Raw genomic sequence first — 16,519 nt, forward strand, 5'->3', positions numbered from 1 at the left:
CAACAAGGCGGTTCAAAGTGCTTTAAATCATAAAAACACAAAAATAAAATGTTATAAACAATCTTAGTCATAAATTGAGAAAACCAGAAACAAACTTTACATTTTGTCAAGTGACATTATCAAGATCATCAATACAGATCAAAATGATATTTCATTCATTTTGGTTCAAAGCAAAACTAAACAGGTGGATTTTAGCCTTGATTTAAAGGAACTCAGGGTTTCAGCAGTTTTGTAGTTTTCTGGAGGTTTGTTCCAGATCTGTGGTGCATAGAATCTGAAAGCTCCTTCTTTATGTTTATTTCACTGATCACTTTCTGGCCTGATTTCTGCCGGACCCAAAGAGTCAATAAATAAATGAAACAGAACCAGTGTGACAACATGAAGTCGGATAAAAGATTTCAAACAGCAACACAGCATGCCCTAAGCCATGGTGAATGTTCCAGTTTGTAACCTTAACATTAAACTTTGTTGGTCCAGAACACACCAGTAAGGCTCCATCTGAGTGGCCTAGTCAAAGTCTGGGCACTGAAATTCTCCAAAATGACTTTAAACAGGTGTGAATCATGAAAGAAAGTAGAAAAGAGAGAATATTTTTCCCATGAACCTGCAGAGTGTAACTTTAGGCTCAGTTAATTACATCTCCCAGCAGTAAGACGTTTTGTCACTTCGGTGACACTTCAAAGGTTTGAAGTGAGCTCAGATCCAGTCAGACCTGTTGGATGAACTCGGAGGGAACCGCCTCCTGCCTCCTGCGTCGGTGGCGGCGCTGAAAGTCTCGGGCTGGGCTCTGGCACCAACAGATCCGACCGGAGAGGCATCATGGAGGCAGGAGCTGCTGCGCTGCTGCTGGTCGCCCTGCTGGGGACGAGCTCAGCGAGCGGCTTTTATGGAGACAGCATCAGCCTGGCGCCGCTGCAGAGGAACGCAGACGGGACTTACAAGGTACAGAACATCACGAACAGAGCGGATTCAGATTCTGAATGTTCTATCAAACTGAAGACAGGAATCAATCCTGAAGCTTCATCAGCCAGGACTAAAACAAATCACTAAACATTTTGTGTCACAATTGAAGTTTGAGATTATTGGAGATACCACATTCTGTTTCCTAACCCGAGAAACAAAACGGCCACGTCAGGTAAAGAGGGAAATAAACAGAAGGAGAGATTTTTGGCACGCTGAACTCCTGCGTGACACTCACACCTGACAAAGCCTCTGATGACTTATGTCAAGAAAATGTCTGAATTTTATTCAGCCTGTTGAGATAAAACCGAAACTGAAGAAAAACAACTGCTGAAGCGACTTCCAGGTCAAATATTTTGTCCTTTACAACCTCTGATGTTAATCTAATCAGATTATGATTGTAGTCGTGATCAAACCTCCGTATCTCTTCACTTTCATTCTGATAATCTTTTAAACTGATCATCAGTTTTCTGAAGGTTTTCTTAAGATTTTCTCTGGACTTTGGTTGTTTTTTCATTCACTTTCAGTTCCTAAACCTCATTATTCTCAGCTGGACCCGTTTAGTCTGACCTATTTTAACTTAAAAAAAGGACAAACCCAGAAAAGGTTAGGGTTAGGGCTCAGTCCTGAGCCAGGACCGGCAGTTTCATCATAAATCATATTTTCTGTCTGTCTGACATTTTCATAGATTTATCTGAATAGACTGGTATTCAGATAAATCTATGAAAATATCTAATTTATTGGGATAAAACTGAGAGAAAATGCAACAAAAGTCCTAAGAAGGAAATCTGGAGGCGAGTTTCAAGTTTTCCAGAAACACCTGGATGTTTTTCGAACCCTGCAGGCGACTTTCTACCACCGACAAAACGGCAGAAACGGCTGTCAGAACCGGTCCACTCTGCTCTGTGATGGTGGGGTGTGTACGAACCTGGACCGGCCGGCTGTGGTCCAAACGGACCAGGACACTTTGGGCAGATGGTGCCAGGTTGAAGAACGCACAACAGCAACATTCCAGCCCAATGGGACGAGTTTCATTCTGAGGTGAGTCAAGATCTCCAACCAGAACCAGTACTGACCAACCAGAACCAGTACTGACTGACCAGAACCAGACCTGACCAACCAGAACCAACCAATTCTGTCCATAAAAGTAATGAACAGAATCGGTGACAAAGGGCAGCCCTGGCGGAGTCCAACTCTCACCGGAAACGAGCCCGACTTACTGCCGGCAATGTGGACCAGACTCTGACACCAGTCCTACAGGGACCTGACAGCCCGTATCAAGGAGCCCGGTACCCCATACTCCCGGAGAACCCCCCACAGGGCTCCCCGAGGGACACGGTCGAACGCCTTCTCCAAGTCCACAAAACACATGTAGACTGGTTGGGCAAACTCCCAGAACCCTCCAGGACCTGCTGAGGGTGTAGAGCTGGTCCAGTGTTCCACGACCAGAACCAGAACCACACTGCTCTTCCTGAATCCAAGGTTCAACAATCCGACGGACCCTCCTCTCCAGAACCCCCAAATAGATCTTGCCAGGGAGGCTTCAGAGTGTGACCCCCCTGTAATTGGAGCACACCCTCCGGTCCCCCTTTTTGAACAGGGGGACCACCACCCCGGTCTGCCAATCCAGGGGAACTGCCCCCGATGTCCATGCGATATTGCAGAGTCGCGTTAACCAACACAACCGTACAACATCCAGAGCCTTGAGGAACTCCGGGCGGATCTCATCCCCCCCCCCGGGGCCCTGCCACCGAGGAGCTTTTTAACCCCCTCGGCGACCTCGACCCCAGAGATTGGAGAGCCCAACCCAGAGTCCCCAGGCTGAGCTTCCTCAATAGGACTCCTTCTTCAGCCTGACGGCTTCCCTCACCGAAGGTGTCCACCAACGGGTTCGAGGGTTGCCGCCGTGACAGGCACCGACAACCTTGCGGCCACAGTTCAGATGAGCCGCCTCGACAATGGAGGCAGGAACACGGTCCACTCAGACTCCATGTCCCCAACCTCCCCCGGGACGTGTTCAATGTTCTGCTGGAGGTGGGAGTTAAAGCTTCGTCTCACAGGAGATTCCGCCAGACGTTCCCAGCAGACCCTCACAACACGTTTGGGCTGCCAGGTCTGACCGGCATCCTCCCCCACCAGCGGAGCCATCTCACCACCAGGTAGTGGTCAGTGGACAGAACCTCACCTCTCTTCACCCGAGTGTCCAAGACATACGGCCGCAGATCCGATGAAACGATGACAAAGTCAATCATTGAACTCCGGCCTAGGGCAGTGTTTCCCAATTCCAGTCCTCAGACCCTGCCTGCATGTTTTAGGTGTTTCTCTTCTGCCACACCTGGATTGAATCTTTGGGTGATTAACAGGATCCTGCAGGACTTGGTGGCTGCAGAAGATGTCATGCAATCATTTGAATCAGCTGTTCTGGTGTAGAGGCACATCTAAAACATGCAGAGCAGGGGGGGGGGCCTGAGGACTGGAATTGGGAAACACTGTCCTAGGGTGTCCTGGTGCCAAGTGCACATATGGACACCCTTATGTTTGAACATGGTGTTCGTTATGGACAATCCATGACGAGCACAGAAGTCCAACAATGTTGAAACATCTTCAGCAGCTACATGCCTCACAATAAAAGCTTTTTATTAATAACTTAATTGGTTCAAATCTTACCTGAAGAACAGAGACTTTGAGTCTAAAGGAACGAGCAAAAGTCACATGTGATCAGTTCAAATTTATTTATAAGGCGTCATTAATAGACAATGCAATCCTGATAATAACGAAGATGTTTACAATTCTGCTTCAAAAGTAACTTAATATTGAGAGAAAATGTAAATTTGATTTGGGGAGATGGAGAATATTTCTGCCAAGCTCTCAATGCAGCCAGTTATGAAATAAAAATAAATGTTAAATACTTAATGCAGGACATCTTAAAGGAAGAGTTTTCTCTCTACATCCAAACTATAATCTGAGTGAGTTTGATTACATTCAGTTTATTCATATTGTATAAATGCACAACATGTCATCTGCAGGCATTTCAATCCAGATTCTGGTTAATCTGATCATCGTTGGGAAACATCAGTCCAGTTTATTATTCAAATCAGTTTCATTTTGTTGCATCAAGTTGCTGACTTAGCAGCAATGCCTCATCCTGAGGATGCATGTGGCCACAGTGGAAAGGTAAACTCCTCATTAACAAGAAGAAACCTCCAGCAGAACCAGAACCAGGCTCAGTACCAGCGGCCATCTTCTTTGAACCACCGGAGGTTTGAGAAAAGAGAAACAAAAACACGAAGAAGCCCTGATCCAGGAGTACTTTCTATTTCAAAGAAAACAAAGAGTTTAAAGTTTCCACTCCCTGAGAAATGCGGTGGATTGTTGCCTTTCTCTGAGTCACGACAACACCTGAATGTCTTTGTTTGGCTGACAGCTTTGGCAGAACGAAGACAGAGAACAAGAACAGCTGATGCTTCCTCATATGTTTGATTTACCAGAAAGCTTTCATGCAAATCTTTCTTTTGAAAACGTCTGTGGAACATTTTGTTCTCAGTTATTACTACTAGTATTAGTACAAGATGGTTTACATTATTAGTATAAGGTAAATTATTACGTTCGGCTTGGTCATACTTTAAACTGTTCAGGTTAAAGAACATTTTCCTGCTAAGTATTGAGGCCAAAAGAGATTTTATTTTTAAGTTGTGAGGATAAAGTTGTTAAAATGTGTTAAAAGATCCAGTGTAAAACTGATTCCTCTTCTTAATGTTTTACTTTTCATGTTATCATAAAGGTACTATTTCATTTTCCTAATATTGTGGCTTTATTCTGGTAATATTATAATTTAGCTCTCATATTATTTTGCTTTATTCTCATAATTATTTTTTTCTTAGTCTAATTCTCCATCATTTTACAGAAACTCCAGGTTAATATCAAAATATGTATAAAAGTAGAAATTAAATAGGATAGAAATATCCTTCACTTTTTAACTAAGCAGCAAAGTAACAGGCAGATGGATGGATGTGAATTTATAAAACAGTATAAATATGAAAACAGAAAAATAGGAATAAGAGACTTTATGGGCAAATTTACAAGATCAGAAAACAAAGCTGTGTAGTTATTTTGAAAGTGGCATACACACTAAAATAATGATGTCACTAAGTACAGGAATTTAAACATATTTAATATTTCACAGTGCATAAAAACAACAGAATATTTACAGTAATTTAAATTTTAATGACTTGTTGAGTTTTTTGAGAGCAGTGATGGTTCTGACGCTTCTTTGTGCACCGAGGATGCTGCAGTAAATGTTTATAATATGCAATAATCAAAACTACTAAAAATCATAATACAATCAATGTTTTAGTGACTTTAAGGAATGGATTTTCTGTAAATAAACTGAAAATATTGATCTGTTTTATATGATATATTAAATAAATAATGTCATTCCAATAATGTAACCCTAACCCTGATATACATAATAGACCGAAAATAATGTTTGTCTCCTATGTTGGCCACCAGGGGGCAGTAGTAGAGTGATTATCTGTGGCTGGAGCAGGAAGTTAGGATTTTCCCAGGTTTTATTTTGAGAAATTAAAACTTTAAAAATAAATAGTATATCTAAAATGATGAACAGTGATGATGTTTTCACATCCTGGTTTTGGCTTCTTTACTCTCAGAGACTCCGGCTGCTGCTGGGACAACAATCTGGAGCACAAATCCAACTGGGAGAGCCACGCAGAGCTGGACCTGGGAGTCCGATCCGACTCCTACCGCATCAACAACTGTCCCGTCACCGCAACGGTGGCTTCCTTACGGTACCGGAAACCGCCTGCTTTCATCCAACACGACCTGTAAATAAATTTACAGATTTTGACCTGATGGAAAAATGAAACTGTTCCTGCAGGGTTTCTCAGAACTGCTTCACCCATCTTCGTCTTCTGGCTCATGATCCAGATGAAGACGCGGTGAGATGCCGCTTCGCTTCAGGCGCCCCAGCAAACTTCACTCTGGATGAGGTAATCTGGCCCTTTTCACGGATTTTATACATATAAAGAGTTTTACAGATAGAACCATCAGATGATTGTAGGTGTCAGCCATTTTTCATTTTGAATATTCATTTTTCAGAGTACCTGTACGCTGACAGGCTCAGGTGAGCTCCAACTTGGCCAACATGTCTTTGAACTGACGGTGGAGGATTTCTCCACCAAAAACGTGACGCTGACTTACGCAGACGGAAGTACGGCGACCCGGGAGGCCTCCAGCAGCAGCCTGCCTCCGCTCTGCAAGCTGAAGCTGCAGTTCGTGGTGGACGGTGAGGTTTCTGCTCATCACTTCACAAACGTCTCCGTTTCATTTAGCCTAAAAAACACTTAAAAAGGCAGCGAAAAAAATACACATCACTGATTTCTGACAAATATTCTTGAGTTCTTTTAGTTTTCATATCTCAAAATGCAGTATTAAATGTATTTATGAATTATAGTGATTAAAGACAATTCATTTGAAAACAAAAATAAAATAAATAAATACATTTTACTTTATTTTGTTGAATAAAGTCTCTGGTTATATTAAATATAAATTATTTTAATTATACTATATTATATTATCTTTAAGTATTTATATATAAATAAAAGAACGTTTTATATGAAAGGCTTTAAGCTGAATAAAAAAGACAGCAGAAGAAACTGGAGAAGGCGATATAATCGTATTGGATCTAAAACATTTCTCACATTTATAACATGAACGGCTTAATAGTTTAAAATGAAGCTTAAAAGATTAAATCTTTTCTGTGTTTTTGATTCAGTCCTTTCTCCCACATCGAGCTGCGTGGCCGGTGACCTTCTGCCCATGTTTCTGTCCCGGACGCCGTCGCACGGAGACGTTCTCCACGCCAGCGTGGGTCAGACGCTGCAGCTCTACGCCGAGGCCCAGGCTCAGAACGCGCAGTACGGACCGCTGCAGCGCCGCTTCCGAACACGCTGTTCACACCTGTCCTGATCTCCACGCTGTTACTCACCTGTCCTGTTTACTCTTCTGAAGGATTCAGGACTTCCAGGTCAGCGGCCCCCGAAACGTGACCAAGGTTTTCAGAAGCGGGTCGGACGGGAAAGCAGAGGTCACTCTGAGTTGGACCCCGAAGGAAAGCGACGCCAACCAACTCGTTCCGATTTGTTTCGCCGCAGACACGGCAACAACGTGAGAAACGTCCTGGTTTCATCTTCAGCTGCTGTTCACCACAGAAAAAGACCAGTAATGTTCAGGATGAGAGTTTTATCATTTTTAATTAAATTTTAATCTAATTAGTTCCTTAAACACCTTTGGATAATCACAGTTAACACTAATTAAAAGTGATTATTTTGAAAACATTATAATTTTTCTGTGTTTTCAGACTATTACAGATAGAAAAAAAGGAGGAATAAAATATCTTCTGAAGATTTTTTATTTTTCAAACTCAGAAATTGTAATTTTTTTAGAAGACTTCTTAGAGTTTTTCTTGGAAATGTTTTCAAATTCAGAAATTTCCCAGAAGTTTTATACAAAATATTTGAGATCAAAATTTCTGATTTTTGTGACAAAAATGTATTCCTTTTTTCCATCTGCTAATACATCATAGCTGAAAACATTAAAGAATAATTCAAAAATGCTGCTGTACTGAGCAGTAAACAACTGTACAATAATTAAACACTCATGTTTATTGTGGAAATGATGCAAATACTGGACAGCAGATAGATTAATGTCAGAGAATAAATTAGGGTTAAATAAATGTGAAATCGTCAAAATGTAGTTCAGGAGCTTGAACTGATAATTAAATGGTAAAATTTGACCTTGTCTAAGAAGCAAATTTGATCCAGTGACTGGGTTTGGGCTGATAAGTGTTGACTGTTTGCAGTGGAGTCATAATGTTTTCTAAAACAAAAAGTGTCACGATTTTGATTAAAACTGATCTGAAATCTGAAGCTATAAAACAGTGGCTGTAACTTTGGCATCTAAAAGTGAAACTGAAACAAAACGTCCAAACTCACCAAGCAGAATTTATTTTTTCCACGTTATTTTTAGATGTTTTCTAATTTTACTGGTTCATAACGACTCCAACTTGTTTTGTTTTTATCCCACAGCCAATCAGAGATGAGATGTGTCATCGTCATGGTGACCCGTTCCGCCGTCCTGCAAGGTTTGTTCCTAATAATAAAACATTGCACACACATACACACACACACACACACACACACACACACAGGAGAAAGGCTAAAACACACACATAAACGAGAAGGATAGCAGGAGCCATGATGCTCTATCTATCTATCTATCTATCTATCTATCTATCTATCTATCTATCTATCTATCTATGAATGAAGTTCTCAGAGAGCACAGGCAGGAATTCGTAAAGAGGTGAAAACCCGCCATGATGAACCAAATATTCTCATAAACATTTATTTATCAAATCTCTTTTGTCATCCTTATTTTACCTTCTGCTTAAATATTTTGCTGCAAATTTTTACAGTTATTTTGACAATGAATTTGTGTAAAACACATATTTAGCTGCGCTAACAGTGTTAGCACCGACGTGATGAGCAGAGAGAGCAGGACACAAAGAAAATATGATATAATCAATATTCCAATGATGCAGGAGATCATCTAGTATTTAAAAATGTCCAAACACTTTACCTTAAATTAAAGTGAACTTGATCAGTGACATGTTGCTGCATCCGAGGTGCACCAAGCAGCGTAACCACAGATCCTTCCTCCCAGTAGTTGTTTCCATTCCTGCATCCAGTTTGTACATTTCATCTAATAAATACTCAATGTTCAATATTTCTCAGAGTTAAATATTGAATTCAGCTCGGAGTTCTGTCTACGTTCCACCAGAACTCTTGTGTTGTTGTTTGGAGACCATTTTTAAATAATGTAACGGTAATGGAAAAATAATGCAAGAACACATTCTCAAAGATTAATACAACAACAGAAACAACAAATAAAATGAATTATGAAGTCTCTGGAAACAAAACTGTCCTTCAATGAAAGGAATCAGTTGAGACCAAACTGAAGACTTTCATCATCCAGTTTTTAGTAGAGCGAGAAACACAATAAATCATTTTATCAAATTATTTTAATTTATCATGTGATTAATTGATTAATTGCTTATTGTGACATTCCTAATAATCACATTGTTCCTGTGATTTCCAGGCAAAGCCTTTGTCACCTGCTTGCCCAATAAGATGACGGTGGCCTTGGAGAAAGCCTCCATGCCAGACATCAGTGAGGAGTTTCTGTCACTCAGAGACCCGTCGTGCACGCTCACCACCAACGGCACCCACATCCTGGGAACCATGTCCTTCAGCACCTGTGGCACAAAGCTGGAGGTGTGGAATAAATCAGAACCACCTCGGCCCGATTCCTCTCTGCCGCTTCACTGTTTTCACTCTGATCTTACAGGACAAAGGAGACTACATCGTCTTTAAGAACGAGATCCACTCCATCGTGCGCTCCAACGAGATCATCATCCGGAGGAACAATGTCAAGGTTGACTTCTACTGCGAGTTTCCTAAAACCATCAGCATCTCCAACTTCTACAGCCTCCACCAGGCCGACTACATCTTCACCGAGTCCAGCTTTGGCAGCTTTGGCTACAGCTTCGAGATATTCCAGGACGGGAACTTCACCAGCAGGGTGCCGCCCAACGCCTACCCGGTGCAGGTCAAGATGATGGAGATGATTTACATGGGCATCCAGGCCGTGTCGGAGCTGCCAAACGTCACCTTGTTTGTCGAGTCGTGCAAAGGAACTCCGGACAACAACCCTGACAACCCCATGTACTACAACCTCATCCAGAACGGGTGAGTCCTGCTGCTCAGAAACACTCGCTGAAGACGCTCAGAGAAACGATTTTCATCTGTTGTCTTCCAGGTGTGTCAAAGACGAGACGTTTAAGATCCACCCGTCAAACCAGACGACCTTCAACTTTGAGATCCAAGCCTTTAAATTCAACGGAGATTATGACCAGGTAGGCCAGGGAGGAAAAACCAGAGCTTTCCAAACTTATAACATCTAGGCAGTGGGATTCTGTTCTCCTTTATTAATCCATCCACTTCACGGAAAACCCTCCATGGTGCTACCTCATCATGGAGGGTGATGGTGATGAGGTGACATGTCACGTGGTGAATGCCACTTCATTTTTGACACTGTGGCCAAGCAACTCAACCTTCGTCTCACTGTCTACTACGATCCCATTTGACCCAAAGGTATTCCTCTGTCAAATTTAATCCAGCCACACTGTGATTAATCAGATAAGAGCCTGAAAGCTGACGCCAACTTATCGTCTTCAAGAGATTCTACATGCTAGCTGGACATTCATTCTTACTGGAGTGGAAAGGATTTGTTGGTGAAGACAGTTCAAAAGTCATAAAAACACCATACAGTCATCAAAACCATCAAAACATCTCAAATATGTTGATCAAAGTTCCAGTTATTACGAATCACAGGCAACTCTAAACGGGTTTTTAGTCTAGATTTCTGTCTTTCAGTTTTCTGGAAGTTTGATCCAGATATGTTTTACATAGAAGCTCAATGCTGTTTCTCCATGTTTGGTTCTGGTTCTGGATACAGAGCAGAACCAGAACCAGAAGACGTGAGCGGACAGGAAGGTTGATACAACAGCAGCAGATCTTTAAGCCGTTCTGTGGTTTATAAACTGATAACAGTATTTTAAAGTCTGTTCTCTTTTAATCCTGGAAATGTTGTTCAGGTGACAGAAGGCCGACTTTTTAACCGTCTTTATGTGTCTCTGAAGGTTCAGGTTTGAGTCTTTTACTGAACCCAGGTGGATCCGTTCAGTCACCTGGTGACATCGTAACGTAGAGCTTGTAGATACTGAACATGAGGGGCTGTCGGATTGAGCCTTGTGGTTCTCCACGTGACTTTTGCTCGTTCCTTTAGACACAAAGAAGTCTCTGTTCTTTAGGTAAGATTTGAACCAATTAAGTTGTTAATAAAAAGCTTTTATTGTGAGGCATGTAGCTGCTGGAGGTGTTTGAACTGTTTGGTTCTCGTCCTGTTAAACTATAAATGTAAACTATGAAACACATCAAGATATTTCTAGATCCTCCTGAAAGTGGCATCGGAGAGGTCCAACAGGACGACCAAACTTCTTCCAGATCAAACACCAGATGTCAACAGTAAAGGAAATCCTTGTTTTTGTTTCCCGTTCTTCACGTTCCACCTCAGGTTTACATCACCTGCAACGTCATCCTGTGCGAGCCTGGGAATCCCTTTTCCCGATGTGCCCAGGGATGTTTGAGCGAGCCGTCCCGCCGGCGCAGACGGGACCTGAGCATGGAGACCACCGGCCACTACATTACCCAGGGTCCTCTGCAGGTGGTTGGGCCGGCTGGTCCTAGTTCACATGCAGACCACAAGAAGATAAATGCAGCTCCGAAAAGTGACACGGCTCCTGAAGGTTAGAGTCTGAGCGACCCGACGGTCGGGTTTCCTGTTGGAGTAAAAACATTTTCCTGATGTCTTCCAGGGAATTCTCCAGGAGTCGTTCCAGAAACCAGATCGGACGGAGAAACCTGGAGGTTCCGGGAGATGTTTTCCTCCAGCATCACCACGGTGGTGTTCGGCAGCGGCTTCGTCCTGTCGCTGGTCCTGCTGGCCGTGGTGGTCCGCTACTTCAGCAGGAAGAGGAGAGCAGAAGACCGCAACTTTCTCATTGAAGACGAGTTAGAGAAATAAACGCGGCGCCTCCATTACAGCCTCTGGAAAACAGATGAATTAAAGGAGACAAACTAACCATGTTTTTACCCAAACCACAGGTCTGAGGTCGGTTTTTATCAGGATCAGAACTCAGTTATTTTCACCTGGTTTTATAAAAAAACTGTGAAAAGTTTCAATCCAAACCACTTTTTAGAGCCGATTAACATATTTTGTTTCCAAATCCAGAAATATTACCCAATAACTGGGTTATTATTACTATCAAAAAACACAGCTGATGCAACAATCAGAAGTTTGTTTATTTCATGTTTTTTTTTTTTACATTTTATTCCTCACCAGGAAAACAGGATTTAATTTTTCTTCTTGTTGTTTTTAGACCAGCCCAGAATTCGTTTGTATCAAATAAAAACATGTTTTCTGATCAGATCCAGTTTCTTTTAGCCAAACAATCAAACTGTATTTCAGTCATTATCCAAAATGGCCGATTAGCTCCAACTCAATCTAAACTCCAGATTTAAGCTGGTCACTCAGAACAAAAATAAAAGCTTGTTTTTTGAAACTACCAGGTTTCAGTAATGTGTCTCCTTTAATTCATGTTTCCTTTTTGTCACGCGGGCAGCCTTATGATATGTTAGCTAAATCTGATATAATAATTTGGGAGTTTTTATTGGTTTATCAAACCTTATTTTGCTTTGCAAACAATATTTTAGAGGAACTTTTGAGCTAAAACTGCTTCCAGTATTCAGGTTTACAGGTCACGGTTTTCTTTTCAGCAGAAATGATCCAACAGGTCGACAGACGTGAATGAATCAGCAGCTTTCAGATGCTGAGAAAAACCAGCTGATCGGATCTCCGACCCGGTTCCACTTGGCCTGCAGCAATGCTGCACCTGAAACACGTTGAGCTGGATGCCTTCATGCTACTGTCCATTTCTCATAAACGCCTCCAGACAACCTGATCAGGGTTGTCTGGTTGTGGAAACTAAATCCAGCATCTTAAGGGAGTTCATGTTATTAAGACAAAGATTCATAAAGAGAAGGGCGTTATGTATCCATGGTTTATGTAATAAAAAGCTTATGGGAGCCTGTGTGGAGTGTTTATGTTTTATTTCATGTTTCTAATTCAGTTGAATTGTAATTCTGACAACATTGAGGCTTTTGATGAGATTATTTGGATGTTTGGAGAGAGAAAGAATCCCAACCTGATGATGTGAACAGATTCTACCGAGTGACTCAAAAAGTCTGAGCGACAATATCTGATCAGGTTTGTTGTTATTGTCACTTATATACTTTTATATTTGGAAGTGTGGAAGTGTGAATGTGGCTTCAAGTATGATGAAAAGTACCACATCAATTCAGTCCATTTACTGAAGGACAATCAAAAGCTGTTTCTATCTTTTTATTTTCATTTACTAACAAAAAGATGAAATTCCATCCGTGAAGCTAAACAATCACAAATGAACAGCAATAATTTGGTGTTAATTTTTCTGTCATAAGAGAAAAAATGGTGGTTAATTTTTCACCATGTTGTTCAATATTTAGATTAAAGGCTAAATATTTAGCTTTAAATGAAACAGTAAGCTTAGAACTAAATATTCTAAACTAACTCTTTCAAACTAAAGAAATCAAATATTTAGTGTGTAAATAAATTATGTAGATTGTTAGAATATTTAGCTTTCTAATTACAACAATGAATAAATAATATTCTGGAAATATAAGTCTAAAAAATGAAGCCCCCTTTTTGTCTGTGGGGGCCTTACTGTTACCCCTCACAGGGTAACAGTAAGGCTGCCTCCGCGCCGCACCGCGCTGCCAAAAGCAGTTTGGTAAAAGAGATTTAATCTACTAATCTTTCATGGATGCAAACAAACAAACTCAACTCTGCAAACTAAACAACTTTCCTTACAAATTAAATGTGGCGCCATTTAACGGGAAATAAACAGGATTTCCAGCAGCATAAAATTCAGCCAAACAAATTTAGTTATTTTTTAAATCAAATTCAGACAATTAACTCAGTCAAAGGTCTTATTTACTTGATCTACAAAAACTTCTGTTTTGAACTTATATTTTCTCTATAATAGAAGCAAAGGTGAGCCTTGTATTAAAAACCAACACAAATTAATTGTTCTATTTCCCTAAAATCCAGTTAAAACTAAAGAAAATATGTGCTCATGACAATCTGCAGCCACAACACCAGGGGGCGCTGGAGGTCAGAGTAATTTCTGTGCAGCTGCTCATTGACACATCGTCACTTAAAGTGAATATTTTTGTCAGGTTTAAAGGCACTATAACGTCTAATTTTTACATTTTCTGTTTCAAACATGACAGAAAATGGAATACTTCTCCAGGTTTGGTTCTGGTTCTGATTCCCCAGAACCTTCAGACCTCTCAGGTCTGAAGGTTGATTCAGCAACATCAGATCTTTAAATTTGATTATTTTTAACTGATAACCAATGTGGAGTTGGTTTGTTTTCATTTCCATAATTTGCTCCTTTTATATATAAAAAATGTCATTCTGTGATTTTATGTGTTATCTAAAATATGTTTTGTTGCCTTTTGCATGATGAGGCTTAGAGAAAAAAATGTTTTACAGCAGCATCCAGCTTTTGTGCACCACAAATCTGGACCAAACTTCAGCTGAAACACTGAGGATGGACGCAGCTGGACCCAGGTTCTGGTGAATATGGTGGTTTTAATGGAGAACACAGAATCCAGAAGTCCAGGCAGCAACAGGGGAGCAACAAGGCCAGGAGTTCAGAGACCCGACAGCGAGACACAGCTGGGATTAAAAACACAATGGATAATCAGGAAACACGAGACACAGCTGGGAACAACCAAAGGAAGCCGAATTAAACCAAAACACAACACAGGCGCATAAATCCTCACTTTTACCTTCATTTTCACTTTTTAGAAATTTGTGACCAACCAGTTTTTAAGGTGTGTAGAATTGAACAAACACCTGGTTTTCATGCTCATTATTCCACAGTGAATAATGAGCATGAGTTACAGGTTTTGTTGCTAAACAACTAATTACTTCATCGGTCGAAGAGTCGGAGCTGGATTAAGAAATCAACTTTTGACACTTTACACTATGATATTGTCAGGAAACATTAAATGTTGTAAAAGTATCCACATACAGTCCTTATGGATGTTGATGCTGTGAGCTTGAAGGATCTCCAGTAGCAGTCAGTCTTGCAACAAATCTGAAAGGGCCTCTGACTGAAGACTGCTATGTGATGGCCTCATCAGTGTCATGACATGCCAACAGCTCAACATCCCGACGATCCCTAGATGATCAGTTGTTGAGCATTGCTCATCCACCTCCTTTGCTTTTGCCACTCATTACATCTCATCAGGTATCAATTATGTAATAACTGATACCTGAACCATTAAATTGGCAGATTTTTGTTGACATTTTGTCTGCAGCCAACAAGGACATTGTATTTATTTCTATGGTTCAGTTTTCTACTTCTCTCTGAGTTCCTGATCTGTGATTTCCAGTAGTGTTTATATCTAAAGATGAACGCTCAAATCAAACAAGTTGAGAAGAAAAATAAATTAATTTTATCTTGGATTCTCATTTAATATTCAGTGAAAAACTGGAGATTTAAAGCATGTTTGGAAAATCAAACTTGCAAACTTTCTGCTTAATTAGACCAGCCCTGATGTTTATCTATCTTGGAAACTCACCACAGCCACATTCCTGGGAGGGATAGTTACCGTCACAGATGGTGTGACATTGGAAAGTAATTCTATCTCTGAAGCGACAGCATACCAAACGTCTTAATGAGCATTGCTGTTGCTAAGCTTGCTGCATGAACAGCAGCTTGTGGTTAATACCAAAGAATGCAAAAAGAGATCAAGCTAATCTTATGACCTAAATATTACCCAGCAGGAAACTGCATGTTGTTTCCTAAGAACAAACACTTTTTAAAAAGCTAATCAATGAAATCTATGAAAAGAAACCAAATCTGAAATTACAACACACTAATTGCTTCTACATCTGATAATGAGATTATATAAACACATTTTAAATCCCATTTTCTCCTCTAAACTCTAAACTCTAGATGTGTGGTGCATAGAAGCTGAATGCTGTTTCTCTATGTTGGGTTCTGGGGATGCAGAGCAGAACCAGAACCAGAACCAGAGAGATCTGAATGGTTGATGCAACAGCTGCAGATCGTTAATGTGTTGTTGTGGTGCTAAACCATTTATAAACGACCAGCAGTAGTTTAAAGTCTCTCAGTGAAGGACTGTAGAACCAGGTGGTGTAGAACCAGGTGAGGTAGAACCAGGTGATGTAGAACCAGGTGGTGTAGAACCAGGTGATGTAGAACCAGGTGGTGTAGAACCAGGTGATGTAGAACCAGGTGGTGTCTCCATCCTCCTGGTTCTAGTCAGAACTCCAGCAGCAGCGTTCTGGACCGTTGGGTTGTCAATCAGACCTGTGAAGATGCTGCTGCAGGAATCAAACCACTAAAGAGAAACTAGAGCCTGGATGAGTTTCTCTGGTCTGAGATTTTAGTCTCTGGTTCTGGAAACGACACTTTATGTCTATAAAACTGAACTCTGAGAGCTGAATGACCTGTGTGGAAAACACCGTGACTTGCAAAAAACAGGTTCCTCATTACATTATCGTAAAAGGTGTGGAGGCTGATCCCTTTACATGTTTTTATTCTTTACTGGAACTGAAATTAAAACTAGTGAAGTATGCCAGCTGCTGAAACATGAGGCTGCTAGCTTTCAGCTGTCAGTTTATGTGGACTCAGCTGACCTCAGCTACATGAAAGCTGGAGGTTAAAGAGCTGCTAGTAGCTATCTGCAGTGACAGCCAGTCAGACGTTCAGTTTGATGCCGTTAGA

The 16,519-nt window shown here is 41.0% G+C and overlaps 1 protein-coding gene across 1 annotated transcript; it reads left to right on the forward strand.

Annotated features, from left to right (window-relative positions):
* The first annotated feature begins 732 nt into the window (after positions 1-732).
* LOC122824126 lies at positions 733-12,740 on the forward strand. The gene is made up of 13 exons (XM_044104368.1): positions 733-942; positions 1,805-2,001; positions 5,628-5,765; positions 5,855-5,966; positions 6,076-6,262; positions 6,752-6,893; positions 6,988-7,143; positions 8,064-8,119; positions 9,133-9,308; positions 9,382-9,782; positions 9,853-9,949; positions 11,170-11,401; positions 11,471-12,740. Exons 1-13 carry the CDS (start codon positions 820-822, stop codon positions 11,677-11,679), a joined length of 2,226 nt encoding a protein of 741 aa, XP_043960303.1. The 5' UTR covers positions 733-819; the 3' UTR covers positions 11,680-12,740.
* The last annotated feature ends 3,779 nt before the right edge of the window (positions 12,741-16,519 follow it).

This window comes from Gambusia affinis, linkage group LG02, assembly GCF_019740435.1.
Source record: "Gambusia affinis linkage group LG02, SWU_Gaff_1.0, whole genome shotgun sequence".
In the NCBI taxonomy this organism is placed as follows: domain Eukaryota; kingdom Metazoa; phylum Chordata; class Actinopteri; order Cyprinodontiformes; family Poeciliidae; genus Gambusia; species Gambusia affinis.